Source organism: Salmo salar, chromosome ssa10, assembly GCF_905237065.1.
Source record: "Salmo salar chromosome ssa10, Ssal_v3.1, whole genome shotgun sequence".
NCBI classification, from domain to species: domain Eukaryota; kingdom Metazoa; phylum Chordata; class Actinopteri; order Salmoniformes; family Salmonidae; genus Salmo; species Salmo salar.
This window is the reverse complement of record NC_059451.1, coordinates 42,979,442-42,996,452: the sequence shown is the minus strand read 5'-3', so window position 1 is coordinate 42,996,452 and position 17,011 is coordinate 42,979,442. Positions and strand designations below refer to the sequence as shown.

General features: G+C 45.8%; 1 protein-coding gene across 1 annotated transcript in view; it reads left to right on the top strand.

Annotated features, from left to right (window-relative positions):
• The window catches only part of znhit6 (zinc finger HIT-type containing 6), a 40,711-nt gene that overhangs the window by 13,373 nt on the left and 10,327 nt on the right, over positions 1-17,011 (top strand). Inside the window, exons 6-8 of the mRNA XM_014123374.1 lie at positions 4,514-4,582; positions 4,979-5,059; positions 8,338-8,418. Coding sequence (XP_013978849.1) covers positions 4,514-4,582; positions 4,979-5,059; positions 8,338-8,418 — 231 coding nt within the window. The remainder of the gene's footprint in view (positions 1-4,513; positions 4,583-4,978; positions 5,060-8,337; positions 8,419-17,011) is intronic.

Sequence of the window (17,011 nt, the reverse complement as noted above, 5' to 3'; positions counted from 1 at the left end):
GATGAAGATTGTCAAAGGTTAGTGCTTAATTTTAGCTGAATTTCTGTTTTTTGTGACCCCTCTCCTGCTTGGAAATGGCTGTGGTTTTTCTTGTTGTCCCTGTCCTAACATAATCTAACTTTATGCTTTCGCCGTAAAGCCTTTTTGAAATCGGACAATGTGGTTCCATTAAGGAGAAGTGTATCTTTAAAATGGTGTAAAATAGTCGTATGTTTGAGATCTTTTGAATTATGACATTTTGTTTTGAATTTGGCGCTCTGATTTTTCACTGGCTGTTGAATAGTGTGAACCGTGGGTGGGACAGTAGCGTCCCACCTGCCCAAGAGGGGTTAATGCGAGTGTAGCGAAATGCTTGTGTTTCTAGTTCGATAGTACAGTAATATCTAACAAGTAATCTAACGATTCCACATCTACCTAATACACACATCTAAAGGGATGGAATAAGACCGTGTACATATATATGGAAGAACGGCATAGTCAAGATGGTATAAAATACAGTATATACATATGAGATGAGTAATGCAAGATATGTAAACATTATTAAAGTGACTAGTGATCCGTTTATTAAAGTGGCCAATGATGTTATGTATGCAGCAGCCTCTCTGTTAGTGATGGCTGTTTAACAGTCTGATGGCCTTGAGATAGAAGCTGTTTTTCAGTCTCAGTCCCAGCTTTGATGCACCTGTACTGACCTCACCTTCTGGATGGTAGCAGGGTGAACAGGCAGTGGCTTAGTTGGTTGTTGTCCTTGACAATCTCTTTGGCCTTCCTGTGACATCGGGTGCTGTAGTTGTCCTGGAGGGCAGGTAGTTTGCCCTCTGTGATGCGTTGTGCAGACTGCACCACCCTCTGTAGAGCCTTGTTGTTTTGGGCGGTGCAGTTGCTGTACCAGGCAGTGATACAGCCCAACAGGATGCTATCAATTGTGTATCTGTAAAAGTTTGTCAGGGTTTTAGGTGACAAGCCAAGTTGAGGCGCTGTTGCGCCTTCACCACATTGTCTGTGTGGGTGGACCATTTCAGTTTGTCCGTGATGTGTATGCTGAGGAACTTAACTTTCCACCTTTTCCACTGCTGTCCCGTCGATGTGGATAGGGGGTGCTCCCTTTGCTGTTTCCTGAAGTCCACGATCATCTCCTTTGTCTTGTTGAGTGAGAGGTTGTTTTCCTGACACCACACTACGAGTGCCCTCACCACCTCCCTGTAGGCTGTCTCGTTGTTTGTAATCAAGCCCTCTACTGTTGTCGTCTGCAAACTTGATGATTGCGTTGGTGTGCATGGCCACGCAGTCATTGGTGAACAGGGAGTACAGGAGAGGGCTGAGAACACACCCTTGTGTGGCCCCAGTGTTGAGGATCAGCGAAGTGGAGATGTTTTCTTCCTTCATCACCTGGGGGTGGTCCGTCAAAGTCCAGCACCCAATTGCACAGGGAGGGTTTGATACCCAGGGCCTCAAGCTTAATGATGAGCTTGGAGAGTATTATGGTGTTGAGTGGTAGTCAATGAACAGCATTCTTACATAGGTATTCATCTTGCGTAGACACCATGGCTGGAAGGTAAGCAGGAATGCAAGTTGAATGGGGTTTCAACTCAACATTTCTTGATGAACTTGACTTATTACTGCAGACGGAGACAGGCCGACAGACAGAAAAGCAGTGAGACAGAAGACCTATGCCATGCTCTCACTGGGCAGTTAGGCAGTATGTAAACACAAGCTAGTCTTACTCAACTTGACATGTCATCATTCCACCATCTGCCCATTTTTGTCTGTATGGAAAATGCTTGTTGAGTTTCTCTGTGCCATCTTCACTTTTATGACTGACCGTGAGTGAATGATACCACATATTCCTGGTATGCAATCCTGACACAGCCTGAGGTGCATGCTCGCGCCTACACAGCCCGGCCCATCCCTTTTTCCATCAGATAAAATAGTTTCCTTTCACCGTCAATGCAGAACAATGCCCAAACACCTGGTGTTCCTCCTCTGACTTACCACCCCCCCCCCCCCTTCCACCAAGCCCAGTCTCTGCCAAGCCCAAGCAAACACTCATAAATTCCTCAGCAGCCTAGAGGGGGATGGAATAGCTCTGCACCTGCATAGGGAATCCCCTCAAACCCTCCCCAACCAACCCCCACTGCTGCCTGCTTGCCCCCCAACCTCCCCTTCTGACCACATCAAGTGGAAACGCATAAGCACATTTTCATTGGATGTTCTGCCAGTTCTGCACACTTCTCTTTTTTTTTTTCAACCCTCCAACTATCCCCGTCTCTGTCTCTCTCTGTGTGTGTGTGTGTGTGTGTGTGTGTGTCTGTCGCTAAATGTTTTGCACCCCAGAGATTCAGGACCATAGACGTAGAGAAACCACATTCAATATTGTCTTCTCCACAACTTTCACACCTTGGATTCTTTCTTCGACAGACAGCGATCACAGACAGCGATCAGACTGCATCAATCTTGGGACAAATGCTCTGACATGGTAATTCATATAACCCAACTTGACCTGGGTAGGGAGGGATTCTCCATTATTTTACTACTTTTGAGTTGGCAAACAAACTGAAAGGGTGCGTACTGCCACCTGTAGTGTGTTTGTCTGAATGGGTATAAAGGAAAGGTTTGCGATTCATGGCCACCTGCAGTTATGGAATGTTTCAAATCAAATTTTATTTTGAGTTTAATTCATTGGCTGATCCCTCCTGATGACCCAGATTAAATCATGTGATTCTTCCTTAACCCATATAGTCCCACCCAGTTGACTACTTCAAAATGGTGAAAGTCGTCAAACATGGTGAAAGTGCCCATGCTATAATTAAGCAATAAGGCACAAGGGGGTGTAGAATATGGCCAATATACCACGGTTAAGTGCCTGGATACAGCCCTTACCCGTGGTATACTGGCCATATACCACAAACATCCGAGGTGCCTTATTGCTATTATAAACTGGTTAACAAAGTAATTAGGGCAGTAAAAATAAATGTTTTGTCATACACATGGTATACCATACCCATGGTATACCGCGGCTGTCAGCCAATCAGCATTCAGGGCTCGAACTACCCAGTGTATCATGAGCTTTTGGGCCCTAGAGTCCTCTCAATCTTTATGGTCAGAGTTGTGTTGAGCATGTGTATATATATGCGCACACACACAAGTTTGTGTACACCGCTTCAAATTAGTGGATTCTGCCATTTCAGCCACACCCGTTGCTGACCGGTGTATAAAATCTAGCACACAGCCATGCAATCTCCCTAGACAAACAATTTGAAGGGGGTATACACGTACTTACTGAAGAGCTCAGTGGCTTTCAATGTGGCACCATCATAGGACCTTTCCAACAAGTCAGTTTGTCAAATGTCTGCCCTGCTACAGCTGCCCCGGTTAACTGTAAGTGCTGTTTATTATGAAGTGGAAACGTCTAGGAGCAAGTTCACAGAACGGGACCGCTGAAATGTGTAACACATAAAAATCATCTGTCCTCGGTTGCAACACTCATTACGAGTTCCAAACTGGAAGCAACGTCCGCACAAGAACTGTTTGTCGGGAGCTTTATGAAATTGGTTTGCATGGCTGAGCAGCCACGCACACGCCTAAGATCCTCATGCTCAATGCCAAGCGTCTGCTGGAGTGGTGTAAAGCTTGCTGCCATTGGACGCTGGAGCAGTGGAAACGCGTTCTCAGGAGTAATGAATCACACCGAATCTGGGTTTGACGGATGCTAGGACAACGCTATCTGCCCGAATGCATAGTGCCAACTGTAAAGTTTGGTGGAGGAATAATGGTCTGGGGCTGTTTTTTTCATGGTTCGGGCTAGGTCTCTTAGTTCCAGGGAAGAGAAATCTTAACGCTACAGCATACAATGACATTCTAGAAGATTCTGTGCTTCACACTTTGTGGCAACAGTTTGGGGAAAGCCTTTTCCTGTTTCAGCATGACAATGCCTCCGTGCATAAAGCGAGGTCTATACAGGAAGGGTTTGTCGATCGGCCTGCAGAGCCCTGACCTCAACCCCATTGAACACCTTTGCAATGAATTGGAACGCGGATTGCGATCCAGGTCTAATCGCCCAACACCAGTGTCCGACCTCAATAATGCTCTTGTGGCTGAATGGAAGTAAGTCCCCGCATAAATGTTCCAACATCTAGTGTAAAGCCTTCCCAGAAGAGTGGAGGCTGTTATAGCAGCAAAGGGCGAACAGTAACAGGGGGACCAACTCCATATTAATGCCCATGATTTTGGAATGAGATTTTTGACAATAAAAGGGTCTACATACTTTTGGTCATGCAGTGTATGCCATGGTCATCCCCATGACAACTCACACTCAACCCACACATCGAGCTACACACATACACAGCATTAGTCGTACATTGGGGTTAAATACTTTTTCTATGTCTCTTGAATGCAAAAGAGATTGTTTTAGCTCAGAGACAAAGCGCTGGTATCTGCAAGCAGACCACTACCAACTTCTGATTTTGAAAATGTTATTTATCGTATGTCTCCCTCTTTCTGTTTTGTCCTTTAGGGAGAATCGTTTCCTATGGCACCTGCAGCTCCTGTTCCCTCAGAGCAGCTCAGAGTTCACTGAGAGAAGGTGAGTGGTGTGTGTGTGCGTGCGTGCGCCTGCCTGCCTGCCTGCCTGCCTGCCTACTTGTCCGGTAGCATCTCTGCCAGAACAGTCTTTAGGAACCCTGTTAATACCAGTTGATGTCAGAGTCCAGGGGTTGGAACCTGCAATAGAAAACATCCAGATCCTTGGATAGTGACTTTAGTGTTGCCAGAGGATTGACTCAGCACCCATGTCTTCTAATGGTGAGGATGATTGGTGATGTAGATCGTTAGCCCTCTGTATTAAAACCACACAAAGAACGTCATCGATCTTCATCACGGTTTGACTCATGGTTGGTTCCTTGGAACTTGATTGGTTGGTTGTTCACTCTCTTTTTGTCTGTCAATCCTTTCTTACCCTCTCCTCTCCATCTCTCTCCAGGGTGTCCGATGACCAAACACTTAAACAGATCCTCACCCCCTACATCCACCCGACAGAGTCTGAGCCAGTGAGACGACAAAAGTAAGAACACACCACTCTTGTATAATCTACTAATTGAATTAAACCAAAATGTCCAAAACAATCCTAACAAATGGTTGGCTATTGGTTGAGCTACTGCTGTTGGAGAGTATTTGGATAGCTAGTAGTTTCCACGCCTTCCTGATCTGATTGCCTGGTTTGGTTGTTTGGCTCTTTGGCTCTCTTTCCTCCCTAACAGAGCCTGCCTAACGACCGCCTCACCTGTCCTCCAGGTTCAATAGTTGACTATGGCTGAAGATCCATCAAGTGGTCTTGCAAGCTAGAAACAGAGCAAACCAAGATGGACTGGTCCAGAGAGAGGAATGTCTCTGAGCTGTAGCCAGGGCCCAAATCTAGCTGGAATCTACATGCAAACAACATAATGGTCTAACGGTGTTTCATTAGATATTTTAAGATATAGAAATTAAATTAGGTTGTGGTTTTTGGTCGGTCACTGTAGTCTACTCAACATCAGGAATAGAAAGTTAACAATGTGTTAATGGAGTCTGAAATCAACACCAGTTAGATGGGCAGTTTGGATGCCCTACTTTTTCCCTTGTCTTGCCTGCTGTTTTCTCCTGAAACGGCTAAACAAATGTCATTACAACACACGCACGCACGCACGCACGCACACACACACACACACACACACACAACCTGACTGCTTGACGCCACATGCAGTGTGTTAAGTACACTGCATTCTGACGTTCCACAGTCAGCAGGAGTGGGGCACACACAGCTAATTAGATTTCAGTGAATTACAGTTAACGGCTGTTGAAATGCTGATCACTAACAGGGACTGAAAGTGAAACATCGCCAGTGTGACATACAAAAGCTGCAATTTCATTTACAGTATCTACATCTTGTCCTTGAAGACAAGAAGTCATCACATTTTCTTAAAGTTGTCTTCATTATCAATGGGGACAACCTTGCTCTCTGTATCACGGTAAATATTTATACAGTTGCTATAACATGCAAATGTTTTGGGATTGTCTCCTACTGCAGTCAGACCAGCTGTAAATCAAGTCTGTCTGCCATAAAGGAGCCCTGTACGACAGGGCTCATACTGTATTAACGGACAGATATAGAAATGATTAAACACCCATGGTGAATTCATTAAGCCTCTGTTACTGTTCCCCAGTCCAATCCAAACTATCGTTTGACTATTTGTCTTGCAGGCAGCATAACGTTGAGCGTGTATAATTGCATTTATGTTAGGGGGTTTTTCCCCGTGAGAAGTATGCTGAAGGAAATGTGTATTTTATTTCATGATGTTGCTGTACATTTCTTGTGGTTTTATGCCCTGAAACCCTATGAAATTGGATTTGGTAGATCAAACCCCAAGGACTTATTTTAGCTGTGAGTAGCTCAGTAGTACCTCAGTACAGCGAGCGTGCAGTTTAAAGCTTTTCCTGTTGTCTGCCAAATGAAATACACTACATGACCAAAAGTATGTGGACACATGCTCGTCAAACTTCTCGTTCCAAAATCATGTGCATTATTATGGAGTTGGTTCCCCCTTTGCTGTTATAACAGCCTCCACTCTTCTGGGAAGGCTTTCCACTAGATGTTGGAACATTGGACTTGTTTCCATTCAGCTACAAGAGCATTAGTGAGGTCGGGCACTGATGTTGGGGGATTAGGCCTGGCTCACAGTCTGAGTTCCAATTCATCCCAAAGGTGTTCAATGGGGTTGAGGTCAGGGCTCTGCAAGCCAATCAAGTTCGTAGGCTTGTGTGCGGCTGCTCGGCCATGGAAACGAAACCCATTTCATGAAGCTCCAGACTAACAGTTCTTGTGCTGATGTTGCTCCCGGTGGTAGTTTGCAACTCGGTGTTGAGTGTTGCAACCGAGCACAGATGATTTTTACGCGCTGAATGCTTTAGCACCTGGCGGTACCGTTCTGTGAGCTTCTGTGGCCTACCACTTCGCGGCTGAGACGTTGTTGCTCTTAGACGTTTCCACTTCACAATAACAGCACTTACAGTTGACCGGGGCAGCTCTAGAAGGGCAGAAATTTGGGGACTGACTTGTTGGAAAGGTGGCATCCTATGACGGTGCCACGTTGAAAGTCACTGAGCTCTTCAGTAAGGCCATTCTACTGCCGATGTTTAACTATGGAGATTGCATGGCAGTGAGCTTGATTTTTATACACCCGTCAGCAACAAGTGTGGCTGAAATAGCCGAATCCACTAATTTGAGTGGTGTCCACACACTTGTAATTATGGTATATCTAGGTATATTCAATTAGAATGTGCAGGGGGAGAAAGCTAATGTTATTATGATGGAGAGTGAAATGGTAAATTATGCAATGAGCTATATGCCATATAAAATGGAGTGAGACACTCACTGTGGACAATGACGTCCCTTTCCATACAATACTTGATAGCAAATCATCCTCACGTTGGTTGGAAACGACTACGAAGTCTGGCATCGCAAGCAATTCCTCCATGCCAATTATGTTGCAACGCTCCTTGTGGTTAACTGGCATCATGCACATCGATTCCATAACTGTCTGGATTCTCTAGAAATGTTTTTGTTTGCTCAAAGAAGCAGAATGCCATCAATCTTGTCTGGTGGTTGGCTCGTTGTTAGTAAATAGAATACACACCGTGTAGGCCACTACGTCACTGTTGGCCCACGACACCTCCCAGCTTTGTGTTGCCTTCCTTCCCTGGCCTGACTGGTACGATGGATGACACACTGCTTGGTCTAGGCTCACAGTGACTTTACAAGGAATGAAGTGAGAGCTTTAACACTTGTCCCCACAGTGGGAATGTTTTGCAAAAGGGACGACTGAACGACATAATAAACTAAACACAATGTTTCCTTTTAATTTAATTTTAGATTACCGGCTTGCCAGAAAAAGGCAATCAAAAGAAAGTGACCTTTGCTTAGTTTGGCCTCATTGGTTCCCAGTGTAGACTGTGTATAGGAGGCTCAGGCAGCACATGTTAGTCACCTGTAGCTGAGAGGGTCCCAGTCTGTAGCTGAGAGGGTCCCAGTCTGTAGCTGAGAGGGTCCCAGTCTGTAGCTGAGAGAGTCCCAGTCTGTAGCTGAGAGAGTCCCAGTCTGTAGCTGGACTGGAGCGAGACGTCAGTACAACCTCTGTCATAGTAGTCTTTGTTTTGTGTCCTCTCGTTGACCCCTCTTAAGAAAATAAGTGCAAATGTGTGCACGTCTAAACCCTATCCACAGCCCTGTATTACTGTATGTGTATCTATATAAAAGTTGATTTTGATATCTTCTCAAACCCTAACCCATTTTCATTTGTCTTTCAGGTTGAAGATGTACGTCCACAGCCCGTTTGATCACGTCAGGGTCTTCATGAAGGCTGAGGGCAGGAAGGCCAACTCTGTGAGGTACGAATGACTCTAACGCTAAGAGAATCTCCATTGAAAGTGCTTTTTTTTGGTCCAGAATTTAGCTTAATATGGGTCTGGGAAACTGATGTTAAATGTGCCCAAATTGGACCTCAGTTCTCCTATTAACAGCACTGTCCATTCCGTTGATATTAATTAATTGTCTCATCAGATTGTTCCAGCAACCAAAGTTCTAATAAATTTCAACACAAAGATTTGTAATCTCATCAAAAGTGTTGTCAGAATCCTGTCAGCACTTAGGCATTCTGTCCATGTGACCGTTCTGTTTCCACCTGTTTCGCCGGCCTCGCCACTCTCGTGACGGATTTATCCCGCATGTATGAAATTGACTTAATGGGTTTATGAACATGACATCACTCGCCTTGTAAATTCCTGCTGAGCTACGCAGTGCGAAAGCAGAGATTTTCATTTCCCCCGGCCTAATTCTTTGTGCTGTAATTCCAGTTGATTCCACATTTTGGGAATGCCGTTGATCATCTGGACACAGACATGCTTTGTGTGGGAAGGGGATGGTGCTGGTTTTGATAGCACCCATTTGCCTCGCCCAGTCCTTGGCTGTCACCCATTTCCACTTAGTCATAGAGAAAGTTGATCCTCTACACTCATAGCCTGCTGTGGCCTCTGACCCCACAACTTCAGTCTACAAATCCACCAGCCCCCTTACTTACCCTTCTAATGTGGAGGTACTTGTTCTTCGCAAATAGCATCATGACAGTGAGTCTCCCCATATCACTCCTGAGATGGTCCTTTAGGTTACTTACCACAAGCGTCACTACGTTGATCTACGCGTGTGCACATGGGAGGAGTGGGATTTTTTGGGGAAGTAGCGGACACCTTTTGGTAACCTGATATCCTCGCCGGTCCCACTCCCATTCACAAGGGGGCGATGCCAACGTTATCTCTATTTTTGTATTTTGTGAAAGCAAGGAAAAGTCACCTTCCCTTGCTAGTAGCAGCCTGGCTAGTCGTCTTTAGCTTATGTTTTTTAACGAGGCTATCTAGTAGCCTTTTTAGCTTACCACATCTCCATGTGAAAAGAAAATCTGATCATGGGTGAAAAAATATGCCCTGGCAAATATTCTTATACCTGCTGGTGTAACCTAAAACATTTATCCCGGTTTGATATGGTGTTTGTGTATTCATTCTGATAGCAGCTAAAAATAGAACATGTTTTGGTCATGGATAAAAAGCACATGGCTGGCTACGATAGCCTGGAATCACTAGTTATTACCAAATACCTTTTTGGGTGGATTCTTGTTGTTTTGGTTTACTGTTTGAACAGTCGCTGAGATTATATTTGGTTATCAATGCTTTGATGAATAGCCTATAGACCAGATCAAGGAACCAAGCAACAACACTGCCTCCATGGCTGCAGAAGGAACGATACAGCGTGTCTCAATTGTCAGGAAGTAAAAATATGTTGAATGCCAGAGCGTATTACAAGGATCCGCCCCTTTTGTAACGAAATTGACATTGCAGCACTCTTGAGTCTTGCGTCTGCCCGGAGCGTGTAGTAAGCTTTAGTTCTTAGTTAGTGATGGGTGTCCCAGGAGGCTCCTCTTTGTCAGTCATCTCAGACTCTTTTCTCTGTTCATTTGGATACAAAGTAAGTCTCACACACACTCCCTACCCTATACACAGACCAGGGGCATCAGATCCCCATCAGGTTATGTACGCATAGTGAAAACGGCATGTTAAACCCCAGGATTTTCTACGAATTTTCACCCTTGAATTGTTTCCCTGGTGTGTGTGGATTCCTCCAGCCTTGAGGCCTTGTTGCCCACTAGTCCAGTCAGGACACACACTATTAACTGTGGGGCTGTGGGTTGTCCTGTAACCTCAATCCTTAAATATGTGTGTGCACTAAATGGCATCCTTTTCCCTACATAGTGCACTGCTTTTGGCCAGAACCCTAATGGCATTGGTTTAAAAGTAGTGCCCCATTTAGCTAATAGGGTATCATTTGGGATGCAGCCAGGGTGTAGATGAGAGGGGGGAGGAACAGCTGGCTGGCAGCAGAAAAGGAAAAGCAGCGACCTGCCCCCTGCTATGACTAATGAAGATATCCATCAACACCACGTCCTCTCACCAACCTTACTGCTTGTTAACGATACATACACAGGAAGATGTAGGAGAGGGGTTGCAAACTTCAAATGTGTCCCTGTCAGCATTATGGTTGACATCAGCGACACGCTGAGTGTGCTAATGAGTTATGTTGCGTTACCCTAGCAGCTAGCCCACCCCGCGACACAGCGCTAGCTAGTACAGTAGGGAGGAGAACAATACCAGAGGTGTGACTCTTACTTCCCTATTAGCTCATCTCCCCGCCCCCCCCCCACACACACACACTATTAATGGTCGTTGGTATAGGGCTCTATAATGGCCTACCATTACGTGCAGAATTTTATTTTACTTAGTGTTTATGATCAACATTATGGTGTTTTAGTAGGACAGACAAGTTCTCCCGTGGCCAAGGTGGAATTGGCTCATAATATCAGCAAGGTACAGTTGCATAACAGGGCAGAGGCTAGAGCGGGGTATAATGGGGAGGGAACAAGCCATAACTGTAATATGAAGAGGGGCCCTGGGCTCCTGACAGGGGTCACATCCTATTGAAGGGCTCCCAAAAGGCGGTCAGTGCATCCCAAGCATGTCTGGGCCTCCCAGTGTATCCCTCCTATGCAACCCTGTGATTACATGTTATGATGTAATTCTGTTCGCTGGGACTGGATGCACAATATGGCTAGTTTTACCTATATTACACTTTAAATTGCTGTCGGATTCAGACCACCTAGAGGTGAAAGAAATGCACACCTGTTTAGGGGAGGCGCTGGCTAGCGGAGTAGAACACCTGTTTAGGGGAGGTGCTGGCTAGCGGAGTGGAACACCTGTTTAGGGGAGGTGCTGGCTAGCGGAGTGGAACACCTGTTTAGGGGAGGCGCTGGTTAGCGGAGTAGAACACCTGTTTAGGGGAGGCGCTGGTTAGCGGAGTGGAACACCTGTTTAGGGGAGGTGCTGGCTAGCGGAGTGGAACACCTGTTTAGGGGAGGCGCTGGTTAGCGGAGTGGAACACCTGTTTAGGGGAGGTGCTGGCTAGCGGAGTAGAACACCTGTTTAGGGGAGGCGCTGGTTAGCGGAGTGGAACACCTGTTTAGGGGAGGTGCTGGCTAGCGGAGTGGAACACCTGTTTAGGGGAGGCGCTGGCTAGCGGAGTGGAACACCTGTTTAGGGGAGGCGCTGGCTAGCGGAGTGGAACACCTGTTTAGGGGAGGCGCTGGCTAGCGGAGTGGAACACCTGTTTAGGGGAGGCGCTGGCTAGCGGAGTGGAACACCTGTTTAGGGGAGGCGCTGGCTAGCGGAGTGGAACACCTGTTTAGGGGAGGCGCTGGCTAGCGGAGTGGAACACCTGTTTAGGGGAGGTGCGTGCTAGCGGAGTGGAACACTTAAAAAAAATAAAGGAGAGCCGCACACTCTAGGAGCTCAGATGCAAAAATATTTATGTCCAACGTTTCAACAGACAAGCTGTTTTCATCAGGGTATAATGAGAAACACTGCGGGGTGACTCATTTATATAGTGTCAAAAGACACAGGTGTCTGTAATCATGGCCGGGTGTGGCCTGATATCATTGGTTAATTCTCATATATTAAAATAGCATACAAAAAACATAAATGCATACGATCATAGATACAATTTGGCTACATAAGCCTACAAACATTTACAATAGCATAATCACAATAACAAGAATGGCTTCAGATCAAAGTCTACGTTGAGACCGAAGGGAGCAATGGTCTTTAAATGAGAGATTCAGACCACCTCCCTTGTTTTGAGGGAAGGGCAAAAGGTTTTTGGATTAAAGCTGAAGGATGGGGCTGGAGAAATGTAAGCACTCTTCACATTTGGATCTATGCATGCAATGGTCGACGAGATCAACATGTACTGTAAATGTTGTAGAATGTATCTTTTTTAAGTTGGGGTTCATAGAGCACTGGCTACCTTTAGGTGGGCTGGGTTTGGTTTAGGTTTAAGCCGTTGGATTTGGACAGAACAGTACAGTCCATAGTTGGCCCCGGGTCATCCTGCTCCTGTGTTGAATTTCTTACAAAATGTCTGCCGGAATATCAAGTATGAATCAAATAAATGGCTGCTCCTGTACTTAATATAGCTGTGTAACCAGTAAACATCTTACTTGAAGAGAAGCAGCCCGAGCGTCAATAGCCCTAACCCTGGCCTCCCGAGTGGCGCAGTGGTCTAAGACACTGCATAGCAGTGCTAGCTGTGCCACTGGAGATCCTGGTTCGAGTCCAGGCTCTGTCGCAGCCGGCCGCGACCGGGAGACCAATGGGGCGGTACACAATTGGCCCAGCGTCGTCCGGGTTAGGGGAGGGTTTGGCCGGCAGGGATGTCCTTTGTCCCATCGCTCACTAGCGATTCCTGTGGCAGTCCCGGCGCAGTGCACACTGACAGTCACCAGGTGCACAGTGTTTCCTCTGACACATTGGTGTGGCTGGCTTCCGGGTTAAGTGGGCATTGTGTCAAGAAGCAGTGCGGTTGTGTTTCGGAGGACGTATGGCTCTCGACCTTTACTTCTCCCGAGTCCGTACGGGAGATGTAGGGATGAGAAAAGGGGGGGTAAAAAAAAAGCCCTACCCCTCGGGCTGGATATTTATTTAATACCTTTTTGAAATGTTGACTTTTATTTCTGATTCATTCCACTCGTTTGGATCCAGAGGATGTCCTTCCCTCAGTCAGCTTGCTGCAGAGTAGAGCAGAGACCCAATGAGCAGCTGGGCTGGCCAGCCTGACAAGGAGAAATGCTGCCTAGTTTAAAATATCAAACACACACTCTGCAGAAGACAGTGAGGGGGAAAGGGTAGTGGTGGTGGTTTATCGTCTGTTTTCTCCCCTGGAGATGGTCTGAGCCCCTTAAATCGCAGGCAGCTGTAACGTTCCTTTAGTTATCCCAACGACTACGCTCTCTCCTCACACATCTGTGGTATGATGTTCCAACCCTCTCCTTAAGGCGTCCGCATGCTTCCTAGCCGCAACAGTTCGTTATAGTTTGTGCATACAGTGCCTTCGGAAAGTATTCGGACCCCTGACTTTATCCACATTTTGTTAGGTTACAGCCTTATTCTAAAATTGATTAAATAGTTTTTTTCCCCTCATCAATCTACACACAGTACCCCATAATGACAAAGCAGAAGCAGGTTTTTAGAAATTTTTGCAAATGTATGAAAAAATAACTAAAATCACATTTACGTAAGTATTCAGACCCTTTACTCAGTACTTTGTTGAAGCACCTTTGGCAGTTTTTACAGCCATTGTGAAGCACCTTTGGCAGCGATTACAGTTTGATCGGGTTCAAGTCAGGGCTCTGGCCCGGCCACTCAAGGACATTCAGAGAAGCCACTGTGTGCTTAAAGTCATTGTCCTTTTGAAAGGTGAACCTTTGCCCCAGTTTGAGGTCCTGAGCACTCTGGAGCCGGTTTTCATCAGATGATCTCTCTGTACTTTGCTCCATTCATCTTTGCCTCGATCCTGACTAGTCTCCCAGTCCCTGCCACTGAAAAACACACCCACAGCATGATGCTGACATCACCATGCTTCACCATAGGGATGGTGCCAGGTTTCATCCAGATGTGACCCTTGGCATTCCGGCCAGAGTTCAATCTTGGTTTCATCCTACCAGAGAATCTTGTTTCTCATGGTCTGAGAGTCTTTAGGTGCCTTTTGGCCAACTCCAAGCGGGCTGTCATGTGCCTTTTACTGAAGAGTGGCTTCCGTCTGGCCACTCTACCATAAAGGCCTGATTGGTGGAGTGCTGCTCAGATTGTTGCCCTTCTGAAAAGTTCTCCCATCTCCACAGAGGAATTCTAGAGCTCTGTCAGAGTGACCATCGGGTTCTTGGTCAATTTCAATTTCGAGTCTCATAACAAAGGGTCTGAATACTTATGTAAATATTTTTTTTTTAATTAGCAAAAAATTCTCAAGCTGTTTTCTCTGTCGTTACGGAGTATTGTGTGTAGATTGCGAAGGATTTTTTTATTTAATATGTTTTAGAATTACACTAACGTAGCGAAATGTGGAAAAAGTCAAGGGATCTGAATACCTTCCTGAAGGCACTGTATATTATGACGACATTTTGTGACATCTTGGTGAGGGTTTTTTCAGCTGTTCGGTTACCTTTTTTCTTCTGAGGCAAGCAGAAGATCTGATCCGAAGTCTACTTCCCTTTGTCTGTGATTGGTCAACAATAGGGATTCTTCAATAGTCTTTCATTCAATGAGACAACTCCCTTTATGCAGTTCTTTTTTAGGGAGGTTAGCCGAGTTCGGATAGGCTCCAGCCGAACTGAAGAGTGCTGACGCCTTCCTAAAACCGTGTCTCTCTCCCTCAGCTCTCTTAAATATCCCCTTCTGTTTCTCTTTGCTTAGCACATGCTTGTATTCAGTCTCTTGGTAGTGCTATGGCAAATGTTTTGTGTTATTAATACAGCTGGGTAATGATAAAAAGAATCTTAACTAAAGGACGTAACCACAGACGCAACCAGTCTGGTAAAGCAGCCACCTGCACATAGCTGTGGTTTGCTGCTTCCTCTCTTATAACCTGAACTGAAGCGCTCTGATTTTGTATCGATATTCCTCTAGATTACGTAAGTAAGGTGGCTGTGGTTTGGATCCCTTTGTGGTTTGGATCCTCTTAGCTTAGATAAGAGAACCTGTTGTGAATGTTAGAGCCTGTTAGGCCTCTCTCATCTTTTTAAGTGGGAGAACTTGCACAATTGGTGGCTGACTAAATACTTTTTTGCCCCACTGTATTTTACAGCTATATCGGTATTGTGAATGTCTACCTCCTTTCTCTGGTTTAAAACCCCCACCCTCTAAATTACAACAAAGAAATTCCCTCTGAAGTAACTCCTGATCAAACAACTGGACTCACTCAGCTCAGGACTCATTCTATTTTGTATTTGCGCAGAAAGTTCTAGAATTTAACATCATTCAAGAAGATTCTGAGCACAGTTCATCTTCTCTCGGACAAAAGTCCCTTGGGCTAGTAACGCCCACTCCAGCGTCAGTTATTTGGCTGTGGTCCTGACCATATCTCACTTCTCTCATCCTTCCTGGCCAAATGCTGTAGCTACCTACTCATCCTTCAGTAATAATAGTTAGGTAGCTGTTGTTGGAAAATAATGGGAACCCCCTGGAACTTCTACAGAACCCAACAGTAAACTGTGAGTGTATTCTCGCTCTTCTGGTGGTGATGGCTCTTAGAGACACATGCATGTACATGCAGAACACACAACCGCCACATTTCCCAGAGGAAGTCTGTCTGGATTCTGAGGTTTATTTGCCTCTTACAAGAGATGTTTTGTAGATTTGCCAACTGACAGGAGTATGAGTTGCAGCTCCCTCCTCGTCTCTCGATCACTTTCTCTCCCTCCCTCCCTCCGAGTCTCTCTTCCTGATCCAGCCGCAGCAGGAAATGCCAACAGATGTTGTTGACTAGAGATCCTCTCCCACCTCAGAGATTTTAGTAGGCTTTCTTGGAACCAACCTGAAGCACCATAGTAAAAACCTGTAACTGTCATGTTGCATCCCAGCTCTTGGATTGGTTTGGCGTGTGGGGATGTGTGTGCAAAGCAAGCGTTACGTATGTTACCCTGTCTGTTTTGCTTGCAGGAGTATTGAAGGGATTTGAGAGATATATACAAAAGTATGTGGACACCCCTTCAAATTAGTGGATTCGGCTTAAAAAAATATAATAATTGAGCACACAGCCATGCAATCTCCATAAACAAACTTTGGCAGTAGAATGGCCTTACTGGAGACCTCAGTGACTTTCAACATGGCGCTGTCATTGGATGCCACCTTTCCAACAAGGCCGTAAGTCAAATTTGTGCTCTGCTAGAGCTGCCCAGGTCAACTGTAAGTGCTGTTATTGTTAAGTGGAGACATCTAGGAGCAACAACGGCTCAGCTGCGACGTGGTAGGCCACACAAGCTCATAAAATGGGACCGCTGAAGCGTGTAGCGCGTAAAAAGTTTGTCCTCGGTTGCCTCTGGAAGGAACGTCAGCACAAGAACTGTTTGACGGGAGCTTCATGAAATGAGTTTCCATGGCCAAGTGCTATGCCAAGCGTCGGCTGGAGTAGTGTGAAGCTCACCACCATTGGACCCTGGAGCAGTGGAACCGTGTTCTCAGGAGTGATAAATCACGCTTCACCATCTGGCAGTCCGACGGACAAATCTGGCTTTAGCGGATGCCCAATACTTAGTGCCAACTGTAAAGTTTGGTGGAGAAGCAATAATGGTCTGGGGCTGTTTTTCATGGTTCGGGCTAGGCCCCTTAGTTCCAGTGAAGGGAGATCTTAACGTTACAGCATACAAGGACATTCTAGATGATTCTGTGCTTCCAACTTTGTGGCAACAGTTTCAGCATGACAATGCTCAGTGCACAAATCGAAGTCCATATAGAAATGGTTTGTCGAGATCGTTGTGGAAGAACGTGACTGGCCTGCACAGAGCCCTGACCCCAACCCCATCTAACACCTTTGGGATGAATTGGAACGTGG